The sequence below is a fragment of the Mustela lutreola genome, chromosome 12, assembly GCF_030435805.1.
Source record: "Mustela lutreola isolate mMusLut2 chromosome 12, mMusLut2.pri, whole genome shotgun sequence".
Taxonomy (NCBI): domain Eukaryota; kingdom Metazoa; phylum Chordata; class Mammalia; order Carnivora; family Mustelidae; genus Mustela; species Mustela lutreola.
In genome coordinates, this window is record NC_081301.1 from 4,602,275 (window position 1) to 4,625,662 (window position 23,388).

General features: G+C 57.2%; 1 protein-coding gene across 18 annotated transcripts in view; it reads left to right on the forward strand.

The window, feature by feature from the left end:
• RAPGEF1 (Rap guanine nucleotide exchange factor 1) overlaps window positions 1-23,388 on the forward strand; it is a 134,851-nt gene that overhangs the window by 104,843 nt on the left and 6,620 nt on the right. For 8 of the 18 annotated variants that reach the window (XM_059142361.1, XM_059142367.1, XM_059142359.1 and 5 more), the window contains 8 exons: window positions 9,794-10,066; window positions 10,880-10,972; window positions 12,669-12,754; window positions 15,689-15,800; window positions 17,581-17,656; window positions 19,947-20,032; window positions 21,806-21,897; window positions 22,788-22,973. In XM_059142361.1, the coding sequence (XP_058998344.1) occupies window positions 9,794-10,066; window positions 10,880-10,972; window positions 12,669-12,754; window positions 15,689-15,800; window positions 17,581-17,656; window positions 19,947-20,032; window positions 21,806-21,897; window positions 22,788-22,973 (1,004 nt within the window). The remainder of the gene's footprint in view (window positions 1-9,793; window positions 10,067-10,879; window positions 10,973-12,668; window positions 12,755-15,688; window positions 15,801-17,580; window positions 17,657-19,946; window positions 20,033-21,805; window positions 21,898-22,787; window positions 22,974-23,388) is intronic. The other 10 variants (XM_059142375.1, XM_059142377.1, XM_059142371.1 and 7 more) reach the window with 3 other exon arrangements.

A 23,388-nucleotide genomic window follows, 5' to 3' on the forward strand; every position in this document is an offset into this window, starting at 1 on the left:
CGCATCCCAGGGAAGTGGAGCATCCATGCAGACAGGCGTCCACACCCGACGTGTGGTCTCTGGGCCATTACGCCCTGTTCAGTAAAGTGTTTAGGGAAACTAGGACTGAGTGAGAGCAGGAAAGATGTGGAGAGCCATGGGCAGCCTCCGAGAGGCCCAGGGAGGCTGGGCCCATGTTCCCAGCCTAATCCCATTGGGCCTTGGCCACGTACGTGCCTGGCCCTGGGGGCGCTGGGAGGTGCTTCAGTGATGGGACTTCCTGCAGACGGCTCTCTGCCATGTCCCAAGGGTCCTCTCTTTCTGTCCCCAGACTCTCCTGGTCAGTGCTCCCCCCGGAGCTGCCCCTGCATTCTCCCCGCAGCCCTGCCATGTTGGCTGCCTGCCTTCTGCTTCCACTCCAGGTCCGGTCACTCGGCTGTGAGCCCTCTCCCTCCACACTGAATTCCCACGTGCTGTCTCCTCTCCTTGGTACTTCTTTGGCTTGCATTGGCTCTGCTTCTGAATCCTGGTCTTGTGAATCTAAAAAGAATCTTAAAAGTTGGATGGGGTCTACGTTCACTTTACTCTTGACCAAGGTAGTGAGACTTTCTCCTGGGGGCCTGAGTGGCTCAGCCAGTGAAGCATCTGGGGCTTCAGCTCAGGTCCTGATCCCAGGGCCCTGGGATCCAGCCCCGCGTTAGGCTTTCTGCTCAGTGGGCAGTGTGCTTCTCCTGCTCCCCCTCTGCCCCTCTCCACCTCTGTCTCCCTCTCTCTCTCTCAAATAAAATACTTTTTTACAAGTTAAGAAGAGACAAAGAAAATCTCTCAGTAACCATTAAGGTTGCCAGTGCTGTTCAGGTATTGAAGTGTTGCTGTCGGAGAAATCCCCTTCCTCCATCCCCAGACTGTCTTCTGGTGCATCTTTCTTTGGCTGACGGCAGGTGCAGGTTTGTACTGTCACCGAGAGGTCTGTTCGGGTACTAGGAATCTGTGGAAATACCCTTTACCATCGTGGCCTCCAGAATGATTCTGAATAGGAAAAGCCACTGGAAGACCCAGGTTTTGTGAAGCTTGAACAGGATCCACAGCAACAGTCATTTTTTAAAAACAAAAAAAGCTCTTCAGGGTCAGGAAGTCAAGTGTGTATCATTTTGAGGAGTTCAGTTACCAAGGGCAGTTTGGGGGGGGGGGGTGTCTCTAGAGCTGCCAGTGTCCCATTCTGAGCAGATGGTGACTCTCTAGGTGTGGAACCCAGGTTTTTGGACGGCAGCACGCATGCTGTCACCAGAGCGCCCGTTCGCAGGCGGTGTCTCTGCCATGCCGTCCCCCCACAGTGCCGCAGTGAGGGCCCACTCCCTCAGACCCGGGGTAGCTCCTGAAGGCCCGCTGCTGCATCTGTCCCTCGCGGTGACCAGCAGCTGCCGTGGGGACTGCCGTGGGCGGAAACCCTGGTGTAATGGCCGCGCGGGGAGAGAAGGAGTGAAGGACAGACCGCAGGGCAGGGCGGGGGGAAGAGAACCACCCGGATGCAGCAGTCCTCAGGCTCGGCTTGCTTGGCACAGCACCCTGTGTGTCTTCTGGAAGAAAGAAGGCCCCGCCTTCCTCGCCTCTGTCCCTTGCTTCCTCCTGAGGTCACCTTATCTTTATGGCTCCCTGCCCTGCTTGGAGCTCACTCTCTTGGAGAGAGGAGAGCAGGGGAGTGTCCGTGGACAGCACTTGCCCAGGGAGGGGACTATTTCTCCAAGCTCCAGCTCTCCCCGGGGAGGGGCTTTGTTCCATGGGCCTTCCAGACAGTCGGGCGCGGGGGAGAGAGCCACGCTGCATGGGAGCCTTGGGAGCCAGGGGCGTTCCGGGTCCTGGGAGTTGTAGAGACTTGCGCTCTGCCCCATTTGGGGGGCTCACCACTGAGTGTACTCTGCAGCCACGGGTGCAGCCGTCTCACGAGACTCCGGGCTCCCCGCAGTAGGAAATTAGATCCCACACCCCTAAGCCGTGACAGGAGCAGCACCCTTCTGCTCCCATCCTGCTGATGATTTGTTTCTTCTTCGCCTTCTCCTTCTTCTTTTTCTTCCCCCTTTTTTAAAGATTTTATTTATTTATTTATTTTGAAAGAGAGAGAGCATGAGAGGGGGAGGGCCAGAGGGAGAAGCAGGGAGCCCAATGCGGGGACTCAATCCTGGGATTCCAGGATCATGACCTGAGCTGAAGGCAGGTGCTTAACCAACTGAGCCATGCAGGTACCCCTTTTTCTTTTATTTTTAAGATTTCTTTATTTAGAGAGCACATGTGCAGTTGGGGGGTGAGGGAGAAAGAGACTCTCAAGCAGACCCCGTCAGTGGAGAGCCCTGTGTGGGGCTCGGTCCCACAACCCTTAGACCATGACCTGAGCCAGCTAGGCGCCCTGCATCCTTGTTATTTCTGTGAACGTCTCCACCGTCCACTGAGTTGCCGGAGCAAGGCAATGAGTTATTGTCGTCCCTCCCGTCCACCACGGCCACACGCACACAGCAGGTTTACACGTGACCTGCACGCCCAGGCACCAGGCCCCGCCGCACTTCTGAGTACATGCCCTCAGCTGGTCCTCTGCTCCAGCCTTGTCAGCGCTCCCCTGTCCCCGCCCCCGGCGTGGCCTCTGGCCTCCTTGCTGGCCTTCCTGCTGCCACGCGCCCTTCTCAGCACCAGGCTCCGGTGTCCCCTCAGCGCTGCAGAGCCTTCTGTGGCCTCGCCAGCTCCTTCTGCCCACCTCCATGCCCAGGTCTCCCTACCCCCTGTTCTCCTGGCCCCAACTCCTCAGCACCCCGCACAGACTTGCTTCTGTCTTCCGTCCCGCCCTCCTCATGGCCCAGCTGTGTGGACCTGAGCATGCTGTCCCCAAATCAAGTGGGGTGTCCCCTCCACTTCCTCTTCTTGATGGGAGCCTGGAATTGTCCTGACGTAAAGCATGTAACAGTGTAAGACACACAACTGACGTTTAATAAGAACGGAGGCATTTTAATATATAATCACACTGGGAAAGTGTTTCTTTCTTTCGTAATGTTCACGTTCTTTTTTTCTCAAAGTCGTAAATCCCCTTGAGGGTAAGGACTGGGCTTATGGTGTGCTCATGGCCTCAGTATGCAGCTCAGGGCCGAGCCAGCAAGTGGCAAGCGCTTTGTGACGCCAAACTGACTAGAAGGATCTTAATTCACCCAAAAGGGACCAAGGAGGCACCTAGCTCTCTTCGGCCACCTGTCACCACATCCAACTTCCCCACTTCCCCACATTTCATTACGACAGCATGATGCTGACTCATCCACTTCCAGGCGTCAGACACACTGGTCCCAGACTGGGGCCAAGAACCCAGCTTCTTTCTTGTTTTCCTTCTCTGCTAACCCATAAGGCCGTGGCTGCTGGCTGGCTGGCCCGAGACCAGAGCTCAGAGACCATCAGCCTCGGAGACTCGCAAAGCAGCCACTGTGACTCAGCCATTTCTGCCCCTCATTTTGAAGACTTCTTTCTGCTTTTTTGTTGGTGCTTGTGGTATCTTGGAGGGTCATTGCTCTTGGACCAGCTTTAGACCCAGGACATAGCTGTAGCCCCTTGTGCAGACGTGCTCTGACTCCATCTGTGACAGTCCAGCTGGTCTGGCACCAAAAGGACCTGCCTGGTCCTTGTGAAGGTCCTGTGGTGACATGAACCCTAAGGATGCCGTCCTCACACCCGGACTCTCGCCTGGACCTTCACGGTCCAGGCCACTTGTCACTGCTCAGGGACTGCGTGCTTATCCCCTCTAGCGGTGGGGAAACTGGAGGAGAAGAACCGAACCGTGTCATCCACTCGGAGTCTCAGAGCTGAGATGAAGAAGCCAGATCGCCACTGGGAGGAATGGTGCTCGTCTGATATTTAGGAACTGCGTGATTGCTGGTCAATAGTGGAGACCGGACAAGACGTCTTGAAAAGCCCCTGTGTCGGCTGGACGGCAGGAAGAGGGTTTTCATCCTTCGTGTCGTGACACCTCAGAGTGTAGCTACTGCTCTAAATAGACTTCTGAGAAGGAGTGTAAATCAGAGTCCCCGGCATGCTGGTTAAGTCCAAGTGGAGCAGAAATAGTTCAGTCAGATTTCTAGAACGGAATTTTTTTTTTTTAAAGATTTTATTTATTTATTTGACAGAGAGAAATCACAGGTAGATGGAGAGGCAGGCAGAGAGAGAGAGGGAAGCAGGCTCCCTGCTGAGCAGAGAGCCCGATGCGGGACTCGATCCCAGGACCCTGAGATCATGACCTGAGCCAAAGGCAGCGGCTTAACCCACTGAGCCACCCAGGCGCCCTCTAGAATGGAATTTAAATCATTTTTTAGTCCGTACTAAACGTTTCTGTAAAGAGTCGATGTTCTCAAGGTCAGTATTTAGTGAACGTACAGAGCGTCCTATAATGTGTTGGAGATTTTTGCAAGAATATTACTAGCCATGAAATCATTAGCCCAAAATCTGGTGTTTTCAAGAAGGATCTTGTGATTCAGCTTGCAAAAATATGTCACGTAAGAGGAAATGTAATACGTTTCTTTCTTTCTTTCTTTTTAAGATTTATTTATTTATTTATTTGACAGAGAAACAGAGAGGGAACATAAGCAGGGGAACTGGGAGAGGGAGAAGCAGACCTCCCGCTGAGTGGGGAGCCCGATGCGGGGCTCCATCCCAGGACCCTGGGATTATGATCTGAGCCGAAGGCAGATAGTTAATGACTGAGCCACCTAGGGGTCCCTGCAATATGTTTCTACTTTCACCAGTCCTACTACCTAAAACTCTCCCAAGAAACATTTTGGGTTTGGTGTTTTTTTGTTTGTTTGTTTTACATCCTTTATTGTAAAATAGTAATTAGAATGTTCAAATTGTTTTTAAAAATAGATTCCACCAAGAAGTTTATTCAAAAAGAAGCTATTTTTTGGATCCAGGGTGATGCTGGTGTTGCCTTTCTTTGATGAGATGAATACTGTCCCATCACCCCTCCCAGCAGGTTCAACACAAGTGGCTCTCCTTGCCAGGAGCAGAGAGCGGCCTCTGGGGCAGGTGCTGGTGGCATCAGCCTCAGAATCTGCTGCTTGGCTTTGGAAACTTACCCTTGACGTTATGTGAAACATAGTTGTTATAAATTAACACAAAGACATCAAAGAAGGAAGTTGCTTCTGGGCATAAAGGGCACCCCCGCACCCCCCAGTCAAAGAAGGCTTCAGTAAAGAGGGAGTTGCCTGGGACCGGGGAAGGAGAGAGGAGACACATGGAACACACTTCTTCCAGTGTGCCGCCCAGTGACGAGGGATGTTATTGAGGGTCCTTCCTGGTGACTTTCCTTCTCGTAAGAGCCAGACCAAGTGCGCTTCTCTGCAGAAGATCCATCCCCCAGAGATGGCAGAGGGGCTGTGCAGTGGTTAAAAGCTTGACTTCGTTCCAAGAGAAATCGCTTAGCCCTGTGTCGTGTTGACACTTGCAGTCTCTGGTTTAAGGGGAGCCTGAGCCCAGGACCAGTGCTGAGCTGTGGTTCCCGGTGATACTCTGTGCGGGAAGGAAGCCCAAACCACACTGTAGCAGCAGCCGCCCTGGGGTGTGTTTTCTCACAAATGATGGAGCCAGACGTAAGCCTGCAAACCAGCCGTCCAGTAGCCTGTCTGTGTTGGTAAGCAGCATTCAGAAACACTGAAGTCAGAAGCCTTGCTTGAGCCAAGAGAAGGCAGTAATGGCCAATCTCTGGCAACTTCTGTGCTTCCCAGACACTTTGCGACTGTGAGTCCATTCACTTGAATGATTGCGTCGCCTGTGATCGGGAGGGTTGAAAGCCTCAAAGCTCATAGCTCCAGGCGCGGCCGCTGTAGGCCCGGCAGGGTTGCTGGCCCGTGGCTCTGGCCCACAGCTGCTGGCATGCTCTCTGCCCCCCTCCCGACGGTCACAGGAATTAAACGGAATGACTGTTGGAGTGAGGGATTAGAATTTTGCATTTCAAGGTCTCCACTCCTGCTTTCTTGCCAGCACAGGGCTCGTCCCTAGTCATTTTTCAGGCCAAACCAGAGAGGAGATAACAGTGTCCTTGCAAACCGCCACCTGCCCAGCTCTAGGTGGCTCTGCGTTCTCGTGCGCGCGCTCACAGGTCAGCACACATGTCCTCAGCCATCATTCCTCCACCCAGAAGGCTCACGGCGGTTCGTTCACGTGTCTGTTTGCAAAAGAGCAGATTGCTTGTTCCTGCATCTTCTTTCGGGAGGGCAGGTGTTGTCTCTGCATCCCTGGCTTGCAGACCAAGCCTGAGCTCCCAGCCAGGTCGTAGGAGTCCCACAGAGCTGTAGGGTTACACGGCTGGGGCCTGTCCCGTGCCCAGAGTGTTCCGTGACTAGGACATCCCTTGCCCATCTCCTGGGATCCAGGCTGTGTGTTGTGAGGTGTGGCCCGCTCTGTCACCCTGCTTCTCCATCTTTGTGATAAGGATCCCAATAGCCCTTCGTGTCAATGATGTGAGATGATTCCTGCCAACCCTTAGCCCCTCATCTGACCAGCAGGCATCGTCCTCCCCAGATGGTCCTTGCTGGCACTTGAGCTAATGGTGTGATCGTAACTGACGTTGGGGGCCAGGCAGCCCCTCCTAACTGCTTCTTTCCTGGGAACTTGCTCTGGCACTCCCAGATCTTCTGCAGAAATCTGCAGTCTCCAGCCACGCAGCCTCCCCTCCCCCACTCCCGGTGGTATGGCGTCCTCAGCGTGGTCTCACTCTGGCTATAAATAAAGATTCCCGCCACAGAGAGCAGCAGCTCTGTCAGAAGCACAGCCGGGCACCAGGCAGGTCCCAGAATAAACTCAAGGCGGTGATGCAGGGGCGTTTCTGCTCAGCGGCCCCCTGCCTTTCTCCCTGCCGTGATGAGGAAATGTGGTCTTGGAGGCCGGGAAGTACTTCTCGGGGGAATCTGCAGAGACGGACCTTGTCCACGGTGGTGCGACGATGCGCCTCAACATGGCCCTCCCCTCCCGAGCTGCAGGAGGGGCACTGAGGGTGCTCGGTGGCGCTCAGAGAGCAGTGCCTTGTCTCTCCCCGCTCTGTTGAAGGTATTGTTCAAGCTTGGCTCCTGGCCCAGCAGGACTGCATAGCTGAAATACCGGAGGCTAGGGCTGCAGGGGGTCGGGGGGAAGGGCAGCTGGCCAGGAGGCTTTGTCCTGGCCTCCTCCAAGGTGGCCCGCTGCTCCTCTGGGGCACACATCCTTGGGGCAGCCGTCCTGGGACGTCCGTAGCCTCCCCTACCCCTGCCCCCAGCAGTGTCCCACTGTGGTGGGGACAGCTTGTCCACTGCCCTTCCACCCTCAGAGCCAAGCCACCGCTGTGAGGCAGGCGCTGTTCTGGACACTTCAGTTGCAATCTCAGTCAGTGCGTCCGTGTCCCTTCTTGGGTAGATACGTGGTGGACCCTGTGACCAGCCCAGCCCTGGTGCCTGGAGGGTTCCCAGACTGGGGCTTCAGAAGGCGAAGGGGGAGAGCAGACACCGTCACAGGCTGGCTCTGTGCTGCCACCCTGAGCTCGTCCGGTCAGACCTGATGCACCATGAGATTGCGCAGGCCTAGCTTCTGTAGGCACGTCGGCTGCCGGGTCGCCACAGGGCCTGCTCGAGTGCTGAGTGAGCTCGTGTGGGCCAGGGGCCGTCTGTGAGGAACTCCCGAAAGGACTGGCATCTGCCCTAGTCTGTTCATGCTGTCTGACACAGTCGCACAGATGGGGTGGTTACACACAGCATGGGCCTGGAGGCTGCAGGTCCAAGGTCAGGCCTCCAGCACGGCTGGTGCCCCCTTTCGGTCCCAGTCTTCTCCTTGTGTTCTCACGTGGTGAGTGACATCATCAGCTTCTGAGCCTGGTGGCCCCTGGTCTCCCCACCTCCTAATACCACCATCTGTGGGAGTTAGGATTTCAGCATATGAATTTGGGAGGCACAAACCCTAAGCAACATTGATCTTTAAGTAGTTGGATTTGTGCACGAATCAGCAGAGCACAGCAGCACTACCCTTGAGGTTGCGCAGACTAGAGATCTGAGAGCTGGGCTCCCGAGTGAGACCAGAGCCACTGCCTGAAGCGGCGGTGTGGGCGTCCCTCGGGGTGGCCTCCTGTCCGCTGGCCATTGAGAGAGCCTCACAGTGGGGAACGTTGACCAAGGATTCACTGGAGAGTCCCAGAACCCAAATCCTATATCCCACTGCCATCCCCAGCAAGGCCTACGTTGGGTTGGCCTGGGTGGCCACTGGGAGAGGCCAGTGCAACGTGGCACCTGGCTGGTGAGAGCACAGTGGGCGCTTGGCATCTCCGCCCCCCCACCCCTGTCTGAGAGCTACGGAGCTGGGGTTGCCCACGTGCAGCTCATTCAGAAAGAAAGGATGGACACAGAGCTTCTTACGAGGCAGCTGAACACCCTCAGTGTGTCTCTCAGAACGTGGACAGCTCTCCCCACTGATGTGTTTGGCCATGTACAGGTTAGTCTTGATCTGAGGAGTCAGGTGGAGAAGAAGAATGTGCAGGAGGGAGGAGGCACCCCAGGCAGGTGGCCTGGGTCTGATGGAGACCGGCCGTGCTGGGGGCTTTGATCAGCCCAGCCGGGGAGGGGCCGGGGCCAGGGCCAGCAGCAGGCGGGATGGAGGGGAGCGTGTGCCTGTCACTTGAGTTGTGGCCACTCTCAGTCCAGGGCAAAGTGTAACTTCACAAAACACTTAAGGAGATGAGTGGCTTTAATCTCCTGTTTAAAATTTGATTTCTTTCTCCTTTTCCTTGTCCTGGGTTCCGAAAACCCAGTGGGAAAATGGAGAGAACATCTGAGTGAGCATTTATGTTGAGCTCAGCTCTTGCCAGATTCTGACGTTTACAGCGGGCGGTGGGCCCGGCAAGGACTTCTGATAAAGACCCTCCCACATGTCCCTCTCCCATTAGCCTGTGACAGCATCGGGTTGTCAGGCCCTTTGTCGGAAATGGTGACATCGTCAGGTTCTGAGCCTGGTGGCCCCTGGTCCCAGAGCTCCTCTCTCCCTCCTCCCACAGCGGAGCCCAGGCCCGGACAGCGCTTGTTGACTCTGAGATGCTGCAGTCCACTGTCCCCACCACCACTGCCCCCCAGCCCGACTTCAGACTTGGTTTTGATGAGAGTTTGAGAGAGTGTGGCCTTGCAGCTCTAGGCTGGTATCAGAAGCACTGCAAGACCCTGTCATTTGTTTCAAAAAGAAAAGATTGTATAGGAAAGGACATGAAGTCAGAAATTTTTAGCATTTTGATAATACGGTCCTTCCAACCATTTTTAAGGCCTAATCTTTCCCTCCTCAAAAGCATTTCCAGGCGGGTTATGGTATTTGAAAGGCTGCAGTGTTGGACTTTCAAGGGATAAAACCAAGGAGTTTCATGCAAAAGGTTCAAAATGACTAAATATGACCCAGGTATATGAGTCCACATTCTGAATTTAGCCAGGAGGTTCCTGAAGACGTCGCAGGGTTTGGGTTTGGCAGGTTGGGTTCTCGGACAGGACAGAGTGGGATTGCCGGTGCAGCGTGGGGGCTGGCTTTTCTTTGGGGGTGCCCGCGTCCCACTGTTCAGACATGGAAGATGGCGCTGGTCGGTCCTTGGGCCCTTCTCAAGAGAGGATGTGCCTGGGTTGGGCCACCTTGGCCAGAGGAATGCGGGGGTTGGTTTGGCCTGATCGGTGGTCCTCGTTCGAATCACTGTGCACAGCCCGTGCAGCTCAGCGGAGTTAATCTAATGACTTTTTCTCTCGTCTGTTTTCTTCCTCCTGTCTTCCCGTGTTTGTGTCTGTCTTCCGCTTTGCTTCCGTAGTCTAGATCTGTGTTTAGGTCCTTCTCCCAGGATTGCGTGCCTCACAGCCCGGCTTCCGTTCAGCCTTTCCTTCCGCCTACCTCCTCTTCCTCTCCACACTTCCCCCCCGTCCACCAGTCTCAGAGCTCTGACTTAGCGGGGCCAACGGTAGCCAGTCTGCCTCCCAGCACCGTGGACGGGCCTCTCTCATCTTCTCAGGAGAGCAACTTTCATGGGAACACTGTCTGCCTTCCTTCCGAAACCTCTTTCACTGACTCGCCCCAGACGCCTTCGGTGAGAACTCCGCGCACACCCCCTCCACGTGGGGCTGCCCGTTTTGAGAGACCGGTGTGGCTGTTCCCGCAGCCAGGCCCGTTGCCGGTGCACGCCCCGGTGACAGTGGGGCACGATCCGGGTCCCTGGAAGGTCACAAGGTGCCATAGTAGCTTGTTTCCAGAACAGCAGTGGGAACCTTTTGTACAGAGTTCCTGTAAGGTGGGGAATCTGATTTTCCAAAAACAATTGGTGACCGTTTGGAGACCGTCCTCATAAGGCTGAGACGGAGAGTGCTCCCGCTTTTCTGTGGGGTCATGTGTTAGGGAAAGCTGCCGACGCGCTGGGAAGACAGCTGCCGACGGAGGGCTCTGACAGCGGTCGGGGCCAGTTGCATGTGCGGTTGTGTGTGGTGCTGGTGGAGGGCCTGCTGCCGGGCCGTGTCACTCGTGGGGCCGTGGACGGGCTGGCAGGTGTCGACTGGGCGGTGTGGCCTCTGCCCCCGCGGCCCTCCTCCCGCCGCGCCGGGAAGCCCGCAGGCCCCGCGGCCGCAGTGCCTCCTGGGGGCAGTTTGAATGGCTCTCAACCTCTTTGGAGAAGGTCCTGCAGGAAACTTGTGTTCCCCGTAACGCAGAGGCAAGGGGTGACCGAAGCGCAGCCTTCTCGGGCCTGGGAGAAGCTTCCGGGAGCAGCGAGGGCGGCTGCCGCCATCCGCTCCTCCTCCCCAGCGTCCCGTCCCGCTCAGGGCCGGCCCAGCAGGCCGCTCTCTCTGAGCCGTGCGGGGTGGCTGCAGGCCTGTCACATGTGCATTTCCTCTCATCCTGTCTCCCCCAGAGTGAAAACACCAGTGAGGAGGCTGGTGAGGGTGAATACGTCAATCTGTATTCCTCTGGCCAGAGCAGCGAGGAGCTGGCTCGCTCTCGAGGCGTAAGTAACGTCAGGGCGGCCTCGTGCATGCGGCCGGGCCGGGCCCCGCTCCTGCCTGGCCGGGAGCCTGCATGGCTCCGCGGGGAGAAGACGAGGCTCCCAGAGCAGCTCCCCCCCCCCCGCCGCTTGCGGTACGTGTGGTGCGCTTCAGGCCGGGCCGAGGAGTCTTCTGGACATCCGCAGAGGCAGCATGTTATAGGCCTGGCCACACATCGGTTGCTCTCCGGGGTTTCTTTCTAGCCCGCCCTGCCAGCGTTGAAGTCCGTCTTCTGTCCCCGACTCTCCCACACCGCCAGGGCCCCCGGGCCTTCGCCCCCTCACACTTCCCCCAGCTCGCCCCTTCCCCCCCGACAGGAACGGCTTTCTCAGAAGCTGGGCAGGTCTGGCCGGGAGCCCCCACTGTATCAACACACCTGCCGCCTGAGAGTGTAGAGAAACACCTGGTGTGGCCCCCCCCGGTCGACTTCTGTCCCAGCTCTGTATGGCCGTTCTGCTGAGCGGTCAACTTCCCAGGTTTTGCTGCAGCAAAACGTGAGCAAGTTCAAAAGCTTCCAAAATAATGAGTCCCTTGAGAGGAGGCGCCATGAGGACTCAAGTTTTCCCTGGTGACCAGCTCACAGGGCCAAGCCTGTCTAGTCACTCCTGGTGACACGAAGGCCACCAGGGGCACCCCCACTGGAGATGTTTGCAAGTCCTAGAACTCTGGATTTTCACTCCAGTGTGATTCTGTCCACCGGGGACAGGGACCCAGTCCCTGAAAGCTGCTTCTCCCCTGGTGTTTCCTCCTCCCCGTCTCCTCTGGTGACCTGTGCCCCTATGTCACCCAGGTCAGCCTCCACACAAGGAAGCTGTTCCCTAGCTGGCCTTCCGTGGCTCTCCCTTCACCCGGGACCACGTTCAGTGCTGACTTCTCCGAGGGGAAGGATGATCTCTCTGAGGATGATCTGTGTGTTCTTGCCACCCTGCTTTCTCTTGTGGCCTCAGTGGCAGTCCAGGGGTGCCAGATTGCCGTGTTGTCACCGAGTGGGGTGGGCCCAGATTCCCAGGGCCTGGCCGCTGGAGAAGAGGGGGTTGCAGTCATGCACTTGAGCAGCTAGACCCCTTGGAACCATAACTGGGAGGCACTTGAACCTGGCAGTCCTGAGGACTGGTTTAACTAGGACGTCAGTTGAGGCTTGCTGCACACTGGCAGGGCACACAGGTTTTGGGGGCAGACAACCCTTGGTTTGAATGCAGGCTGCAGCCTTCTAGCCGTGCCTTGGGCAGGGCCTTTGACCTCTCCCAGCCTGTGGCGGGGGTGGGAGGGGCCGCTGTGATGCCAGTGAATGGACAGGGTCTTGGTCAGGGCCAGGCAAGAAGAGGTACTCGAAGCCCTTAGTGCAGTGCCTGGCTGAGCTTGGCTGAGTGGCGGCGACCCTGGCTGTCCTTTCTTCTAAGAGGTGCTTGCGATGGCTTTTCTAGGTTGGCAGCTGACAGAGGTCCTAGGCAGGGGTACCTGTTATGTCCGCAGAGGTGCGATGTGAGGCCGAAGAGGGCCTTCCCCTCCTGTGTCGTTGACTGCACTCACAGTTACCCTGCTCACAGCTTGGATTGCTCTGTAGGAACTTGCACTTGGGGCCGCTTACAGGCGGAATGCTGGGAAGCAGATCCGCCCGGTGTGCGCCACCTGTCACAAACCCAGCACTTCTGTTTTCAGGAATCACCAGCTATGAAAGACGGTCATCCTAGAGATCCGTCGTCGGCCAGCAGCGCGGCGGGGAAGGAGAGCAGAGGCGGCGACAGGTAGGGAGTGGCCGCAGAGTGAGGTTCCCTGAGAGCCGCAGGCTGGGCTGGGGAGGGCGGCCCCCTGCCTGCCAGCACGCCAGGCCTGTGGGAGCTGGCGGGGTACCTCCTTCCCTTTCCTTCTGACTCGCAAAATTCTGCATGTTCAGGGTAGAAAACATGGCAGGTACAGAAATGTGCAGTTCAGCCAGAAAAATCACTAGCAATCGCACCCTTTAAAGCGTCCGTTCTGGCGTGCGTCTGCCTTCCTGATTACGGCTCACATACCGCTGACTCTGCAGATGACTCAGGATAGTCTCCTCAATCCCAGGCCAACCTTCCTTGGCCACTTCCAAGTTCAGGCGCACTAAAGGGGTGTCAGAGACCCCCCACACCCAAAAAATTTTGTGAGTTACTAGATGTGTATATTGTGTTAAACCATTTGAAAGTAAGTTACAGACGTGACAGTCAGCTTCTAACTTCTTCAGTGTGTCTTCTAGAAGATTTTAATTTTCTTGAAAGACTTATTTGAGAGAGAGGGCAAGTGAGCATGTGGGGGTAAGGGAGGGTGGGCAAGAGGGAGAGAGTTAGAATCTCAAGCAGACTCGCTGCCCAGCACAGAGCCCGCCTGACACAGAGCTTGATCTCATGACCCTGAGATCCTAACCTGAGCCGAAATCAAGATCTGGATGCTTAGGGGCGCCTGGGGGCCTCAATCAATTATGGGTCTGCCTTCGGTTCAGGTCATGATCTCAGGGTCCTGGGATCCAGCCCCACATCGGGCTCCCTGCTCAGCGGGGGGTCTGCTTCCCCCTCTCTCTGTACCCCTCCCCTGCTCATGTTCATTCTCACGCTCTCTCTCAAGTAAATATCTTAAAAAACAAAAAAGGAGTTGGACACTTAACTGGCTGAGCCACCCAGGTGCTCCTCCTCCTAAAATATTTTAAAAGTCTACCAGATTATACCATTATCACACCTAAGAAAATTAATAATAAGCTCCCTCGTATCATCTGACATGTAAACCATCTTCCATTTGCCCAACTCTCCCTAAAATTAACTTGTATAGCTTATTTGGGGGGACCAGGATCATTCAGGAGTCAGTACACTTAGTTGTACGTCTCTTTAATCTTTTATAACATTTTTCAGTATTAGCACAAGTCACACTTGACCAGGTTCAGAAATATGGAGTGAGTTTCTCCACATGTAGGACCCACAGACCCTCTCTGCCGTCGGCGACTTCACGAGGACATTGCCTTCTTCGTGAACTGTTACACAAGTTCAAGCTTTTCCTCCCTCTCCAGGCCAAGGTTCAGCTACCTCTGGGTTCTGGGCACAGAGCGAGGCAGTACGCACTTGTCAGGCCTCAGCATAAATGGCTGAAGAGGTGGCGAAAATAAAATGAGATAAATCAAGCGAGAGACAGGAGGAAAAACCAACTCCGCTCATTCTGCAGGGGCTTGCTGGAGAGGGCTGCCTGCCCAGCCTGCTCGTGGCCCCTCCAAGGAGCTACCTGTGTGGAATCCATCTGGTCCGCCTGCCTGGGCTGAGATCTCCCCGTGGATTAAGCAGGGGATGATGGGTTTTCTAGTTGAACACCTAGTAGCAAACGGCATCTGTGCCAAGCAGCAGAAGCCCACGGGTCCTGCCTCCAGCTGCACTGAACCCAAGAGCACCATTTTCCAGAATTGCAGATGGCCCTTGGAAAAAAAAAAAAAAAAAAAAAAAGCAGGAGGAGGAGCACATTCACTGCTCAGAAGCAATTACAAAAATGGTCTCTTTCCACAGAGGCCAGACCGCGGACCTGACACTGAAGGCACACGTAGCAGATGGTTCTTCCCAGGACCGTGTGTGATTTTGCTCTGGGCCATCCTTGTCTTACTGAAGGCACAAATTTTTATGTCTCACATACTTAGGGTTAAAAATGTGGCCCGTGACCATAAGGCCAGCCTGGGCCTCACAGGCTCCATGGTAGAACTCATCAGAATAAAATGGGAATATGAGAGAAGATGCCGGGGCAGGCAGGGCGCCTGCAGACCCAGGGTCTGTCTGCTCCCGGAATGCCCCCTCTCCACCCCATACGTCCCCTCCGCTGGTGGTTCTCTCCTCCTCCTCCCTCACCAGCAAATTCCTGCTCTGCTCAGTGCTGCGGGGCTCGGCTCGGCTGTCCTGCCACAGGGGCCTGTGGTCGTTCACACTGGCCTGGGTCTTCCTGCTCAGGCTGGTGCCCCTGCTGATTGTTTTAAAGTCAGTCTCTCCTGCTACACACCCAGCATCCCAAGGACAAGGGCCGGTCTGCCTGGTTCATGCTTCTGTCCTGCAGGAATGTGGCCTTTGGAAAAGACTTGAGGGAGGACGCTAATAGCCATGTGAGCTCTCTTCCAACCTACTTGCCCTTTTGCTCTTCCTGTCCTTGGATACCCACTGTGCATAGGGTGGCCTTGACAGTGACTGATCCCATCACTTATGTAAATAGCTCAGGGAAACCTTGATCGTTTTTTTCCTTTTCGTTTTTTTTTTTCTTCTTTTTTTTTTTTTTTTAAGTAGGCTCCACGTTGAGCATGGAGCCCCACACAGGACTTGAACTTGTGACCCTGAGATCAAGAACTGAGCTGAGATCAAGAGTCAGATGCTTAACCAATGAGCCCTGTAGGCTCTCCAGGCTCCTGCTTAATCCCTTCTATTGACAGAGCATCCACAGAGAGCAGGAAATGTCCCAAGGTCACACAGGTCATCAGTAGCGGTGTTGGCAGTCCAGTCTGCAGCCCAGCTTCCAGCCCCCACTCAGGCCCCCATGCTGGGTGTGGGGAGCGCCGTGGCCTGCACACGAGAGCTGCAGTTCCAGAAGAACCTGTCAGGAGTAATCGTAAATCGGAGTCTTGCAGAGAGCTACAGCCCCCTGGTGTCCTGGACCCCGGGGCCTGCTGGACTCTTACAACACAAACCACTTCCCTCTAGGGCCTCCAGGTCACCAGATGGTTCAGAGTTGGCGCGGTCAGAGGAGGAAGTGGACGAGCTGTCCCTCATCGACCACAGTGAGATTATGGCCAGGCTGACACTCAAGCAAGAGGTGAGTACAGGCCGTGTGCGGCGCGGTCCGTGTAGGGGAGAGGGGGCTGTGAGGACAGCGTAACCTGGAGGTGTCTCAGAGAGAAGGACCCAAGCAAGGCAGTGACAGGGGAGGTTGGCACCCTCCCCACTTCGTGACCTCTGCACTCAGCATTTATCCTGGGCACGTGGATGGCCTCCTGGAGAGAGTGCGCTGCCCCTTCTCTGACACTTCCGGTCAGTCTTCTTGCAAGTCACGTACGATCTCTAAGCCCCAGAGGACAGGACTCTGGAGGACACTGTAACAGTGGAGCCTGCGTAGGGTGCTCAGCACGGAAGCCGAGTGCAGTGAGCCCTCAGTAGCATAAGCTGCCTTCCCGTCGGTATCAACTGAATCAGCCCCTGTAGTTTTGGTGGGAGCCTCAGACTGATTGAGAAGTCTCGGGCCTGCAGCCGCCTCTGTCCTGTGCCTTGCAAGGAGGACCTGGGCGATTCTGGAAACCAGAGGAACGTCTTGATGTGCTCACCTGACCCGGCCCTGCGGGGTGACTGTGTTTCTGGGCTCTGGCTGCGCGGCGGCGCACACACAGAACAGGCAGGGTGGGGCTGGCGGGTCCCTGGGGCAGCCAGCTTCTCTGCAGAGAGAAGTGACGCTTCGTGACCCTGGCCAGAAAAGTTCTGAACAATTGGGTCATGGGCCGCTGCCCTCAGCCTTAGCTGGAAATCCAAGATGCTCTCGGGACTCTGGAATCCAGGGGTGAAAACATGGACACCCTGGAGAGGCAGGTGCATCTCCGAAATAGAGGGTCTCGGGGGCTCGAGGGGCGGTTTCCATCAGAACCAGAGGTGGAGGGACGCCTGGGTGGCTCAGTTGGTTGGACAACTGCCTTCGGCTCAGGTCATGATCCCGGAGTCCTGGGATCGAGTCCTGCATCGGGCTCCCAGCTCCATGGGGAGTCTGCTTCTCCCTCTGACCTTCTCCTCGCTCATGCTCTCTCTCACTGTCTCTCTCTCAAATAAATAAATAAAATCTTTAAAAAAAAAAAAAAAGAACCAGAGGTGGAGGGGCAGGGGCCGGCTGTCAGGCAGGCCTGCCGGATGACTGCTGTCTCGGGCTTTGGGCAGGTTCATGGGCTAAAGCCTCTGTTTGCCACCTGCAAGTATGACTTTTTCCTTGATTGGCAGAGGGCGGCCGATATCCTGTTAGCAACATCTGGGACAATTAAACATCTTTGTGACGCTTTAAACTCCTTTGCGGGCTCCCTGTACAAGAACCTGTAACACGATAAGCGACTCTTCCTTCCACCTGGGGAAACGGACGGAAGCGTGCGGCGGCTTGCTGCGGTCGTAGGAACACGACCGTGCTCGGGCTTAGCTCTGCCGCCCCTGTGGTCTTGTTGGGAGTGGCTGGTGCGGCTCTGCCTGCCTGCATGGGAGGGTCCCACCGTTCCCAGCGTGAGAACGGCCCTCCTCGTGTCCCTGGCCCCGGCTTGGTGAAGAGGGAGAGATCTGTCGGCGCCGTCGTCCCTCAGCTCCGCTGTGACCCAGCGCAATGTGCCCTGCTGTCTGGCCAGCTCCCAGGATCGTCCACCTCCCAGATGAGCTCTGGTCTGTCCTGTCTTTGGAGTGCAGAGTGGCCTCTGTGCTCGGTCATGCTGCTCCCAGGCAGGGGAGGGCGGGGGCGGTGCGGCCCAGGGTCTCTGCGGTGCCGCGGCTTGGTCGTTCTGTTCCACCTCGGCATTCCGGACCGGAGCCCGACGGCCGGATTCTGCTGCATGCTCTCCTTCGCTTTGTCTTCGCAGGGTGACGACGGGCCAGACGTCCGTGGCGGGTCCGGAGATATCCTACTGGTGCATGCTACTGAGACAGACAGGAAAGGTGCGGCAACGCCCTGGGCAGGGGCCTTGGTCCTTGTTACTGCCCTTGGGGTGGGCTGGCCCCACAGACCTCGGGGGGGGGGGGGGTCAGAACGTGGTCCTGGTGACCCGCAGTCATTGTGCAGAGAGCCTACCCCTGGGGATGGGACCAGCTCTCTCAGGGTACACCCTCCGTGGGTGAAGGCCAATGATGACCCCCCTGGGGCTGCAGAGAGCGAGCTTCAAGGGCAGAGCTCAGCACCTCGGGTAACAACACGTCCCATATTGTTCACCTTCCAGCAGCGTGTAGGTGTAGCTGTTTCTACTTTTCCTGCTGTCTGACCCATTATGTTATTCTAGACACCAGTCAGAGTTTCACTTGTGGCCTCCACGAGGAGACCCCGGCCCGTGTTCTGTCCGGAGCTCAGTCTCAGAACAGTGGTGGCAGTGTCTAGGACAGAGTTCTGACCCCTCAGCACACGGCCACCCCATTCAGCGTCCTGATCCCGTTAGCAGGGCTGGGAAGGCAGGGGACCTAGCGTTGGGCGGACTCCGTGCTAGCAGAGGAGTGCTCACTCCGCATCGGGTCCGGCAGGGAGGGGAGAGGAAGGGCTGTGACCTTGACCTCGAGTGCTGCCTGTCCTAACGTGGGCCCCCTACACACTCCTTTTCCTACTATGTCTTTGAAAGTTAGTAAAAAGGGGATGTGACAACAGTATTAAAGCCAGTTGTGCTAAAAGTTAAAATGCCCCAATCCAGAAACCCTCACCCACCAGTTTTATTTTTATATATGACCATGTCCCATGTTTTTGTAGTAAATTTCCCCAGGTAGAGTACACAGAATGATTTGAGGAATTTTTAAATTACAAAAACAGTACAGAAATGGTCACATTGCAGAAAATTTGAATAATAGGGAAAAAGAAGAAATGACCGAAAATTTGAATAATAGGGAAAAAGAAGAAATGACCCCAACAAACTTACCATAGCCATTATTTTGCCCTTTGGGGCTTCTTCACCCCTGGTTTCTTTGGACTGGGGCAACAGCCCGGTGCTGGGAACTGAGCTCAAAGCCAGGCACGTCCATCCCTTCCCGGCCTCAGCAGACCCTCAGCAGACCTGCCTGTTGGAAGAGGTCCCGGTGGGCAGGGAGAGGCGCAGAGCTGACGGGAGGCCACACGGCACAGGCCATTCAGGAAGCAGCGAGCGTGCTCCAAAGCAGCCCTCGCTCTCCTCCGCAGCACCCCACCCCCATGCCTGCCTGAGCAACAGCCTCAGCTGGGCAAGAGGAACAGCTGTCATTTCCATCCAGAGGGCTCAAGGGGGAGCTGGCTCCATCCTCGGCTCGGGGCACCAAGCTCTGCAGTCCTGTAGGGGCAGCCGGCTGCAGCCCTGGCCAGAGGGAGCCCTGGGGGCAGGGCAGTCCAGAGCCTTCCAGGTGGCCAGCAGTGCCCAGGACAGGAGGTGCTGCTGCCAGCAGGGACCTCCACTTGACTTCAGTCATGGAGAGATATTGAGGCTACAGGGAAACAAAGACCCGTGCACATGGATGGATGGTGGAGGCTGAGGCCCCGGGCCACACTGCACATTCCTTGGGCAGGTGGTTCCCTGTGGACCAGAGACCACCCCGGTGGTTCTCCACTGGATCGCCCACAGCTCAGGGCATGCAGACTTGGATCTGGTCTTCCAGAAGCAGGCCCTGGCCTGTGCTGGGCCCATCTCTGCCTCCTTACCCAGCCCATCTCTGAACAAAAGCCCCAGTGGGTGGTGAGCTGGTGAGTTGAGGGGTCCGGAGAGGAGGGGCCTGAGCAGGATGCTGTCAGGCCATGCTGTGTGTTCCCGGCCCAGGAGCCTCCTTCCCAACACCTGCTCTGCCGGCCAGGCCCACCCCAGCCAGGCCTCGGATGCCGGAGCAGGTGTTGCTTTTGCTTTCATTTGTCCTGGAGGTGACCAGGCAGGCCAGGGCACAGGAGCCAAGATTCAGCTGAGCCTGCGCTGCTCTGCTGGGGAAGCAGGGATCCTCTTGATTCCTCCACTTGGCAAGCTGGGGGATAAGTGAGAGAAGATGGGAGAAGGGGGTCTGTGCCAGAGAAGACCAGCCTTATCTTGGTCTCGCAGTACGTGGAAATTCCCAAGATTTTTGTCCCTGGGTCCTGCCATCTAAAGTATTCCCTGTGATTTAGCTTCGTAATGCTGCGGATGAGTTTGAATTATTTCCTCTGTGCCCACAGTCTTAGGTACATGCAGCAGGCGTGCTGCCCGTCTTTGTCCCCTGCCAGCAGCAGGCGCCACTGATCAGTTGTTCTTTGCTCTAGATTTGGTCCTGTACTGTGAGGCCTTCTTGACCACCTACAGGACCTTCATCACCCCGGAGGAGCTCATCAAGAAGCTGCAGTACAGATATCCTTCCCCGCGGTGGCCCTGCCCTGGCCCCATGCCTCTGCCGGCGCAGAGCCTTCAGAGGCAGCCAGGAGAGAGAGGCCCTAGCTTCGGGGCCTCGGACCAGGCTTTCTCTTGCAGTCCCCTTCCTTGTCTGAGTGCTGAGTGAGAGACGTGTGGTGCCGGGTCATGGGTGTGCTGACGGCAGCTGCCGTCACCAGGGAGTCCTGAAGAGGAGGTCGGAGCAGCTGACTCACCCCAGAGGGAGTGCCAGCACAGGCCCCTGCAGCTTCTGAGCCCCAGGTCACTGAGGTGACGGGTCCCAAGTGTGCAGGGCTTAGGGGAGTCAAGACTCACATGAGCAGCCTCGGGGGAAGGCACAGCCACCCTGCCTGGTGGCAGACCCCGCAGTGGACAGACCGCGTCCCGACAGAATCGGCCCCTACCCCTCAGCCGTCTCTGGCTCGCCCTTTCCAGGGGGACTCTGCAGTAGCGGTAGAGGAAGACCCCGGGCCCTAGGACCCAGTGTCCTGGACTTTCTCTCAAACCTGCTCCTCCTGCAGAGGCTAACCAGAGCCCGGAGGCTAACCAGAGCCCAGAGGCTAACCAGAGCCCCGCCCCCTCCCCGTGTCACAGCCCACGACTGCCATCTGCCGGACAGCTGCTGCTGCTGCTCAGGCCAGGAAGTCCTGAGGGAGGCTGCCTGCCTCCCTTTCCTGTGTGCCCTGAGGCTCGGGTCATGTCTCCCCCACACCCTGTCGTTCCTTTCACTGTCCCTGTGCCCCAGCCCTAGAGGACCTGGTCCCTCAAGATGGAAGGAGACGGTCCTCGCGGCAGAAACATGTTCCTTCGAGCCTCACGCGTTCACTTGCTCCCAGGCCTGGCTCAGCAAGTGACAGTAACTCCCACTTGTTGAGAACTTCTAGTGTTGGGCAGAATGCTAAGCTCGTGCGCGCGGAGGCTTATTGAGCTATGAAACTACTTGCTTTTTTATAAAACCACTAGCACATTACTTATGCTGTTATGGTACTACTTATCACGTGACTCGGGAAGCAGCCTTGGAGAGCCTAAGTGACCCACATGGCAGCTCAGTGGGCGAGGGGCCACCCCATGCCCCCACGCCCCTGAGCTCCAGTCCCGGCACCTGCCCTGCGTAGCTGCTGCAGGCATCCGTGGGGACGTCGCAGCACCAAGGTCCTGGGCACAGCTGCCTAGCGAGCCCTGTGCGGCAGGCTCTGGGGCCAGCGCTGGGAGGCTCCTTCTTGAGCACTTGTGGGTCCCTGGAGAGCGGCAAGGAGAGCCTGGCAGGGCCTGGAGAGTCGACGGTGAACATGAGGGGATGGCGAAAGTCTGCTCCTCCAGGCAGAAACCATGACCTTGGGGAGGAACTGGAGGTGGTTGGGTGCGTGGCTGCTGAGGGGAAGGGGTGTCTGAAGCTCCAGAGAGGACTGGGAGGGAGCTCGGGGCAAGAGTGCAGGAGGCGGCTGTGGGCCACGCACCCCGCCCAGTCGCGTGGAGAGGGTGTTCGGGGCATGTGGATTGTGGCCACCTTTTACCACCCGAGGCCCAGCCAGACGGCCTGCAGCGTCTCAGTAAGTCCCACGGGAAGCTTGGGGGCCCGGGGAGACCTGACGGAAGGGTAGTGGAAGCTGTCCTACGGGCATAGCTCCTGGGGGCAGGGGCCTCGCTCCCAGGACCCCTGCGCATATGCGCCCTGTCAGCGGCAGCGGGGACAAGGTAGCCCCCCCCCAGCCCTGCCTGTGTGAGAATGACTTTCCTTAACCCACACTCCACGTACGAGAAGTTCTCTCCCTTTGCCGACACATTCAAGAAGCGTGTCAGCAAGAACACGTTCTTCGTGCTGGTGCGGGTGGTGGACGAGCTCTGGTGAGTGCTTGTGCCCAGGAGGTGGCAGGGAGCCCGGCAGGCCTGGGGCACCCCAGGGTTTCCCAGCGGGGGTAGGCTTCCTTGCTTAGACTGGGACATCCTGTCCCGTTCATCTGCTTCCCCCAAGCTGTGTGCCCACAGAGGCCCCCCCATGCAGCTCTGGGTCGGGCTTGTGCTTGCCCACCTGAGCAGGACTCTGGAGAAGAATGACCCAGCCACCCAGACCAGGCACGGGCCACACCGATCTCCTCGTGGGGCCATCCCTTGCACGTGCAGCTTAGGCCTGGTCCCCAGCAGCCACAGGGTCAGTGGGCAGGGGCAGCCTCCTGCTCTAACCCAGCACCGCCCACCCTGACTCAGTACTCACTTAACAAGCGCATGTCCAGCTGCTCCGGAGAGCCGGAGAGAAGGAAGCCGCGGGCCCTGCCTTCAAGGCATTTCCGTCCTGCAGAGAGAATGGCCTCCACCCCGGACGGCACCAAAACTGACCACCGAGCACAGAACCGTGCAGAGGGAGTGCAGGAGCGTCCTGCGGGCGGGGGCCTCAATGACTCACCACCCAGGGGACCAGGGGCTGCCTCAGGGTCTGGGCTGGAGTGGGACGGTCTCCCTGACCCAGGCCTGCACGTGGGTGCTGGAGCTTGTCCCATGCCAACAAGCATTTGCTGAGAGTGGCCGTTCTGTGTCACCCGTGGGACCGCTCCCAGTGCTTCTGAGGTGGCCGTCTCCACGCCTTTTCTTGCTCTCTTCCCTGAAGAGGTTTCCAAGCCCTGCTGGTCGCTGCCACATGATCCTTCAGTATTCTGAGGTGGATTGTGGGCGCTGTGGTAGCCGTCCTCTTCCTGGGCAGTGACACAGGGCCCCTCACTGTGTGGCCCTTGGTCCTCTAGCCTTGTGGAGTTGACAGAAGAGATCTTGAAGCTGCTGATGGAGCTGGTCTTCCGCTTGGTGTGCAGCGGGGAGCTCAGCCTGGCCCGCGTGCTCCGGAAGAACATTCTGGACAAGGTGGACCAGAAGAAGCTGCTCAGGTGTGCCAACTCCGACCAGCCCCTGGCAGCCCGGGGCGTAGCCGCCAGGTGAGCCGCCAGCTGTCCTCTTCTGGCAGGAGTGGTGCCTGGTAGCCACCTCCCAGCCCTAGAGCCCCACGTCCTGGTTCTGCCCAGACCCTGTGACAGGAGGTCTTCTGGACAGCCCCGTGGCTTCCCCAGGGCTGGGCTTCTTCTCCAGGGGGTCATGATGGGTGATTTTTTAAATTCCCCTTTTTAACCAGGAAGCGGGGGTGGCACTTACTGGGACAGGAGACAGGTGCATGCATTTCTGCTGTGGTCGGCTCTTGTCTTCCTGGCACTGATGGGCAGCTGTGCGTTCCCAACCGTCCCTACCCCCGCCCGCCCTCTGGGCCCTGCTGAACCTTCCTATGAACCTCCATGACCTACTCCGTTGCCGGTGGCCTGGCCAGCAAGCATTTCAGCCTTCATCCCTGTGACACCG